We start from the raw sequence: 8,082 nt of genomic DNA on the forward strand, positions 1-8,082 counted from the left end.
CTTAGATTGGTCAGATGATAGAGAAGCTGGAACTAGAGATCCATTTGAAATATTTTCTCCGGTGAGAGCAAGAGTAAGTCAATTACTTCGAGCGACAAATCATTTACCTAAACTTATTTCATTAGATGTATCAGGTAAGTTTCGATATTGTCGAATGAATAAAAATTTTAATTTTAATTTGTTTAAATGCACCTACAATACTTTATTTTTTTCCTTTTTTAGGAAAAGATGATGTTAACATAAAAGATGTTTCTGTATTTCTACAAGATCGACCAAATGTTGTCTTTTTAGGTCTTCTGTATTCCGATGCATGTTATTCAGATCGATTTATAAATACTAGGCACAGTGAATATAATCCAAAACTGACAGTAAGTTTTTTTTTTTTTATTTTTTTGTTGTATTCTACAGTTTTAACGTCATAAATTTAAAGTTTTTAAACGTGATAGGAACTACTACGTGGATTTTAAATAATTCTCATAAAAATTTATTACAGGTAACAGGAACAGCAAGCGAAACGCAAATTTTAGAATCGTTAAGAAGATATTCAGCTCGTCCATTATACATCCATAAAGCTCTTTGTGATTTATTTAGATTAATGCCAACGTACGTAAACGAACCTCGGGTCGACATAATTAAATTAGTTTTAAAAGGAATGGCGTTGCATCCTATGCAATTCGGAGTTCAAATGGCTGCAACTGCTTGCCTTTATAATTTAACTAAAGGCGAATTAGCTGCCAAAATTCATCCGACCATATTAAAAGATGTCGTGGAACTCGCTTTGACGGCTATGGAAAACTTTCCAAAACATTACCAAGTAAAATTATTTTCTTCGTTTCACCCCATCACCATATCTCCTTCGTATTATTAATTTTCTTAACCGCCATTTGTAAATGGCGCCAATTAATTTTTTTTTTAGATGCAAAAAAATACGCTGTTGACTTTATGTAGTGATAGGATTTTACAAGATGTGCAATTTGATAAATTTAGATGCGTCAGACTCGTACTTGTCTGCCTTTGTAACTTTGACGATTCTTCGATAAACAGAATGAGCGTGGCAATCTGCTCCATTTTAGGTACATACAATCGAATGACAAAATCAAAATAAAAAATGGCGGACACAAATAAAATTTTAATTTTTCTTTCTTACAGCGGCTAAAATATGTACAAACGAAACTGATATTTTAGGCGCACAACCCGTTTTCATGCGGAAACTGTTAAAAATAGTAAGAAATAAAGTGGAAACTCAAAGCGTGGATATAACAATAAAATTTACATTAAGTGCATTATGGAATCTTACCGGTAAGCAGCAAACGCATTCAAGTTTAGAGAGAGAGAGAGAGAGAGAGAGAGAGAGAGAGAAAATCACTCACCAGGCGTTAATTGATTTCAGATGAATCTCCATTAACGTGTAAAGTATTTCTCGAAGAAGGGGGAATGAGTTTATTTTTATCCGTACTCGAAGTTTTCGCCGGGGAATGCGCCATTGAAACCAAAGTGTTGGGATTGATAAACAACATTGCAGAAGTGGCCGAATTGAGACCGCAGTTGATGATACCAAAATTCATTCACATATTGAGAAAATTGCTCGTCACTTCCGGTCACATAGACGTGAGTTATTTTGCCGCTGGAATAATAGCACATTTGGCGAGCGACGGACCCGAAGCCTGGACCATACCCGACATCGGGAGAGATTACATATTGAAAGAATTGGCTACGGCCGTGGAGCTGTGGGAAATGCCGGAAGGGGAAATGGTTTCCTATCGGTCTTTCCATCATTTTTTCCCATTGCTCGCGAGAAACGACGCTTACCAACTTCAACTATGGGCGGCTTGGGCCATACGTCACGTGTGTGCAAAAAATGGTACGCGAATGAATGAATGAATGAATGGATTTTACGGTTTACGAAGTAGTAGTAGTAGTAGTAGTGGTCGCTATATATTAATAAAAATAATAATTTTTCTTTTTAAACAGCCAAAAAATATTGTCCGATGTTGATAGAACAAGGTGGATATAAAATAATTCACGATTTATCGACGAATCCGAACGTACACGAAAACGTTCGAGCTATTTGCGTGTCCATATTGAAAGATATTCAACGATAAAATAATAATAATAATAATGATAATAAAAAATGGAGTTGAAGGAGTCGACTGACGATTTGATGTTTTGCTTCGAGTTTTGCAACAGGAGAGCCTTTCCCCCTGCCCCCCCCCCCCCGTGTAAATAACAAAAAAAAGGTCGAAAGTGATAAAATTACGACGGATAAACAATTGAAAATAATTATTATTATTTAATGATGATAAAAGTTTAGGAGAAGAAAAATTAAAAATTTAAATTTAAATTTAAATGGCGTTACCGAAATTTAAAAAAAATTGATTTGAAATTATTATTATTATTATTATTATTATTTATCGTAAATCAATCGCATCGTTTTAAAATATTAATCGTTAGCATTTGTATATATATATATATATTATATTTTAAATTAATTTTGTAATGTGTAGTTAAAAATGAGAAGAAAAATGAGAAAAATTTTTGTATCAAAAGTTTTTTTTAAAGTCTTCAAAAAAAAAAAAAAATATTATCTTTATATATATATATACACATGCATATTTCCCCCCCCTCTCTCTCTTCTCTCTCTCTCTCTCTCTTCTTTTTCGATTTAAATAATAATAATAATAATATGTTTTTTTTTTTTTGCTAAACGATTTAATACGTACGTATTCGCTGATTTTATTTAATATATTTATCAAAATATTTTAGGGAATGTATATTATTATTAAAAGTATTGACGAAATTGTTAATAAATTTAAACTGGTTTTTAAATTGTATTGACATATTTTTAAAAATTATATATATATATATATATATTTTACAATAATAAAATTATCGTAGTACGAATATTTATATGTGTGTATAACATTCATTTGTGATTAATAATAATAATGATAATGATAATATTTTCAAAAAAAAATTCTTAATAATGATAATAAATACAAAACATCCAAGAATCTGACAAGAGTTTTAAATTTTTACAATAAATGTAAATAGATATTTTTGTACTAAATAAATAAGAGAGCATTCATTCATTCAATCAATCAATCAATCAGTCAGTCAGTCATTAGCAAATAATAAAAAAAAAATTTTCATAGCAATCACATTTAAAAATATTAAATACATCGATAATGCTTTTATAAAACAGCATTTTTTTTTAAAGTCTAACATTTATTATTGTAAAGCTCTAATTATTATTATTATTATTATTATTATTAAAATGAAATTATTTTAAATAATAATAAAAAATAAAATAAAATAAAAAGTTATATAAAAAAATATAAAATTAAAATAACTTAATAAAAAAAAAGTCTTAGGAACAGTTAGAATTTTTTTGCTTGTTTAAATGTTTTTAAGTTCACTGGAAATACTGGAACAAGGTTCTTGTTCCTCGCTTAATACGTCCACGTAAGAATTTCGATTATTATTATTATTATTATTATTATTATTATTATTGGATGAATTTGAATTTTTTGTCGTGATAATATCTGTACTGGAGGAATTACTAGAAATTTCTGTACTCTTATTATTGTCACTGATAATAACAACAGATTGCCGAGATGTTTCTCCTTCGTTTATTCTACCTGGATGAGACTCCATTTTCCTATCATTTTTATGCTCTTTCGCCGTCGTTTCGTCAACTGATGAAGAAATGACGTCATCAATGGCAACGGTATTTTGTTCTCTTACAGTATAATCATTCGATACCAATAACGTATCTGATTCCGTGGCTTCCGGTTCGCTGTTAACTTCTCTTATTTCTTCGACTTTTGTGTGATCGTAAACTCGATCCGAAAATCTATTGACTATATCTTCGTGCGAACTGTACGGTGGAGGTGGTCCTTCTTTGGTCGGAGACGTTACGATTTCACAATATGGCGGAGGTTCGACTGGTCGTCTGACAAACTGTACTCCGTTGTTAACGTTATACGTCACCAAAAGCGGATCCAAAGACATCATGTCGTTTCTGTTAAAACCCGTTCGATTGAAGTATAAATCAATGTCGTAAAATGATAAACCGTTGAGTTGATGATTTCCCAACATGTTTCCATCTCTGTCGAACGTTCTATTTGCTGCCGGACATCTTGTCAGAAATGTTTGACGAACTCGTACTCGACAAATTGCTATTACGATGATTGTTACGATGAACATGAACGCCATTGCGCAGCCTGTTTAAAAAAAAAAAAAATAATTATGTGGATGACATGTTTAAATAAGAAAAATGGATACTTACCTATTACTGTGTAAACTGTCGTTTGTAAAAATCCCATGTCTCTCTCAAATTGATGACTTACTTCAGTTTCGACATCTCGAGCTGAAATTAAAAAAAAATTCAATTGCAATTGATCAAAAGTTTATTTATTTATATTTAAAAGTTTTTTAATATTTTATAGGTAAATGCATACTTAATTTTCCTACATGTGAGCAACAGCTATGTTTGACTTTTATGGTGCAATTAGGTTCTTTGTATAATTCACAACACCATGTGAAAGGTATGCAACGACTGTCAGGGCACATGAGCTTATTGTCACAAGGATTTCCAGGTCCGCAATAACTAGACGATTCATCTTCACCCTGTTTACAATCTTTCAGACCGTCACAAACATATCTTTTCGGAACAGTAATGCCATCATTGCATAAAAATCGAGAATCATTACATTCTGTTTTTTCTAAAATTAAATTTGAAAAAATTATTATTGCATAATATTAAAAAAAATTTACAGAATTTAATTAACAAAATACTTAAATTATTACTTACTATTTTTAACACTGACATAAACTGTATTTTCAATTTTAGGAGAAAAAAAATCATTTGTTACAGTCCTGCATGTATAATTTCCAGAATCTTCTTCTGATAACTGTTTAACTATAAGTCTAATAAAACTGGCATTCGATTTTTCACTGCGAGCTCTAAAAAAATAATTATTTACAGTAATTTATATAATTATGCAATGCAAAATATTTAATTCACATTATATTTATTATATTTTATATACATTAAATTTTACTTGCCTGTTTAATCGAAGTAAAGGGTACCCCCATTCTAATTCCACATCCCTCATATCGGAAGCATTTTTAAAGGTACAAGTCAAATTTAATATGTCACCAACTTTGTAAAATCCAACATTTTGACCACCAGAAACGGTTGACGGTTTAATATCTATTAATGCTTTTGTATTGAATCCATAACCTAATACAATGGCAAGACATTAAATATATCGGATTGATTATAAATTAAAACATATTCAATACTTCAATTTTTTTAAACGATTAAGTATTTTAGTATAAATACATTTTAAAAACATAAATTTTAAAAATTATAATTTGTTTCATTTATTCTTTTTTTTTTCGAGAATTGTTTACCAAGTTAAAAAAAAAATTACACATTAAATTATTAGAACATTGTGAAAGAAAATTAAAATTTTAAGGTGATTGTAAGTAAAAGAAAATAATAAAATTAAATTATCTAGGTATTTATTTTAAAGTATTTTAACTGTGATAATAATTTACCTATTGTAAATATAAATAAATTACTAATTAAAATTGAAATAAACAAAATAAACAACGCCATTATAATACTGTTTAAAAATTTCACATTTTAAAAAATTGCTTTTACCATATATTTATTACAAGTATATAAATTTTCTTATAATGTTTCATTATTAATTTAAAGTATAGATGCTTGTACTTGAAACGTGGTTTTAGAATATCTATTTTATCATTTAAGTAATTTTTTTTTAATTTAAAAAAAAATTAAATTAATTATTTTTTAAATACAGATTGATTTTTATTTTAAATAAAATAAATAAATAAATAATTATATTTTATCTTAAAGATATCGAACGGAATTTTCCAAACGTGATAATATTATTCCAAATATAATAATTCGGTGTTAAACTTTTTTTTTTAAAAAATACCGCCAACACCTGCCGTCGTTCATTATTTATTAAAATTAATAATTAATAAAATATTGTCATTAATATTGTAATTATTGACTGCAGAAAAAAATTTTTATTTTTTATTTAAGCGTAATTATTTTATATCGGCATGATTAAAAATAATAATTTTCAGTCGTAAATAAAGTTTTTATGTTGAGTTTGTATTAAGTTGTCGACGTAATTTGTCAATTCGTTCGATTATATTGTTACCAAAAAGTCTTGAGTTCAAAGTTAAAGTTTAAAATTTATCTTGTTTATTTAAAATTAAATAAATGTTAACTTTTTTTCATAATTAAAAAATTATTTACGTTTTACATTAAATGGTTGCCAATGGTTAATTTAACCAAAACGTGGACGTAGACAATTGATATATTTTAAAATATAACACTGGCGACTAAATTGTTTATAGAGAAAATGGGTCCCACCAAGTACTTATATTTGAATTTTTATTTAAAATTATTGACAGTTTAATGTAAAAAATCAAATTTATAGTGTCGTGATTAATGAGAATATCAGCAAAAGTATCAAAAAAATTTTTTGGTATGGTAATAAGAAGCCGTAAAAGCATTCTAAACGACGGTGTCATGACGGTAAGCTATCATATAACAATGTTTATAAAAACCGATCAATGTCTTCGTTTTAGACTTTTATGTAAAATTTTTATGTAAACATTATTTTTAAATACAATATAATTTACTTATTTTATTTCAATTGTTATAATCTGATTACAATTGAAAATTTTTCAATCATTCAAAAAATTTTACAGGATCCATAAAATAAAATTATTTTTGTACCTTTTTAATTGTGAAATAAATAGTACTTAAAAAAATATATAAAACTTTACTTAGATCTTTTAAAAAAGGTTATAAAGTATTACAAAAAAAAAAGATAATCACATAATTTTTCTTTTTTAGACTTCAGGTATAGGTGAACCGAATGTGTATCATGCTTTGGTTGTTATTTTTTTGGAATTCTTTGCCTGGGGTCTTCTTACCATGCCAATTATTGCAGTAAGTAAATTTGTTTTTTTATCGAAAAAATTTATTACAATGATGTTAAACAAATAAAATTTTATAAATATTTTTTAAAAAAAAAAATAACAATTTTTTGTTTAACTACAATAATTTTCAGTTGAGCAAACTTTTACAATGCCCAAAAAATGAATTAATTAAATAACAGAAATTAAACAAATTTTTTTTTTTCTTTGTTGTCGAAATAAGGTTTTTGTTTTTGTTTTTTTTAAACTAATTTTTTAATCATTTTTTATCAAAAAAAAAAAAATTACAAAATGTATTTGTTTTTTTTTTTTTTCCTTGAAAGTACAAATAACTCTTTAATATTATTATAAATAAATTTTATGTTTATTTTATAATTTGATAAATAATATTATTATTTGATATAAAACATCATTAGGATGTAATGAACTGAATTACGAAAGAAAAAAAAAATTGATTATAAATTACTTTATCAGTTTAATTGAGTAGTAAATTTTTTATCTTATTTTCAATAACTTAATTGTAAATGAAATCATTTTTAAAATTATCAATTTTTTTTTTTGCTTCAAGGTCATTTGTTGAAAGTAATTAAAAATCCGGTTTTTTTTTCGGTATTGTTTCGTTTTTACAAACACAACAAATATCGAGTTGACATATAATGATAAAAATACAAACTGTTTTCTAATTTTTTTTTTTTTTTTTTAATAATTTCAGGTACTCAATGAAACTTTTCCAGATCACACATTTCTCATGAATGGCATTATAATGGGGATAAAAGGATTTTTATCATTTTTAAGCGCTCCCCTCATTGGTGCTCTCTCCGATGTTTGGGGTCGTAAATTTTTTTTATTAATCACAGTATTTTTTACTTGTGCACCAATACCATTAATGACTGTTAACACTTGGTGGTTTTTTGCTATGATTAGCATCAGCGGAATATTTGCTGTCACATTTTCCGTTGTATTCGCATATGTCGCTGATGTCACAGAAGAAAGCGAAAGAAGTTTAGCATATGGCTTGGTATAAATAAATTTTATTTATAAATATTTATAGAAGCTCTATCGTTTTATATTAAAAATTTCTCTTGTCATTTT

General features: G+C 27.0%; 3 protein-coding genes across 3 annotated transcripts in view; 2 read left to right on the top strand and 1 right to left on the bottom strand.

Moving 5' to 3' along the window:
- The window catches only part of Phum_PHUM156350 (uncharacterized protein), a gene marked incomplete at both ends in the record, with an annotated part of 3,477 nt that extends 1,375 nt beyond the window's left edge, over positions 1 to 2,102 (top strand). The window contains 7 exons of the mRNA XM_002424799.1: positions 22 to 134; positions 223 to 368; positions 494 to 814; positions 917 to 1,073; positions 1,150 to 1,299; positions 1,391 to 1,861; positions 1,972 to 2,102. Coding sequence (XP_002424844.1) covers positions 22 to 134; positions 223 to 368; positions 494 to 814; positions 917 to 1,073; positions 1,150 to 1,299; positions 1,391 to 1,861; positions 1,972 to 2,102 — 1,489 coding nt within the window. The remainder of the gene's footprint in view (positions 1 to 21; positions 135 to 222; positions 369 to 493; positions 815 to 916; positions 1,074 to 1,149; positions 1,300 to 1,390; positions 1,862 to 1,971) is intronic.
- A 1,275-nt stretch (positions 2,103 to 3,377) lies between these two features.
- On the bottom strand, positions 3,378 to 5,117 carry Phum_PHUM156460 (uncharacterized protein; the record flags this gene model as incomplete). Its single annotated transcript, XM_002424800.1, has 6 exons — positions 3,378 to 3,448; positions 3,549 to 4,178; positions 4,289 to 4,369; positions 4,461 to 4,715; positions 4,814 to 4,956; positions 5,092 to 5,117. The coding sequence occupies 6 exons, from the start codon at positions 5,115 to 5,117 to the stop codon at positions 3,378 to 3,380; spliced, it is 1,206 nt and encodes a 401-aa protein (XP_002424845.1).
- A 1,379-nt stretch (positions 5,118 to 6,496) lies between these two features.
- The window catches only part of Phum_PHUM156470 (Hippocampus abundant transcript 1 protein, putative), a gene marked incomplete at both ends in the record, with an annotated part of 3,696 nt that continues 2,110 nt past the window's right edge, over positions 6,497 to 8,082 (top strand). Inside the window, 4 exons of the mRNA XM_002424801.1 lie at positions 6,497 to 6,583; positions 6,908 to 7,003; positions 7,703 to 8,008; positions 8,042 to 8,074. Of these exons, the coding sequence (XP_002424846.1) occupies positions 6,497 to 6,583; positions 6,908 to 7,003; positions 7,703 to 8,008; positions 8,042 to 8,074 (522 nt within the window). The remainder of the gene's footprint in view (positions 6,584 to 6,907; positions 7,004 to 7,702; positions 8,009 to 8,041; positions 8,075 to 8,082) is intronic.

The sequence above is a fragment of the Pediculus humanus genome, genomic scaffold (genome assembly GCF_000006295.1).
Source record: "Pediculus humanus corporis 1103172107500 genomic scaffold, whole genome shotgun sequence".
Taxonomy (NCBI): domain Eukaryota; kingdom Metazoa; phylum Arthropoda; class Insecta; order Psocodea; family Pediculidae; genus Pediculus; species Pediculus humanus.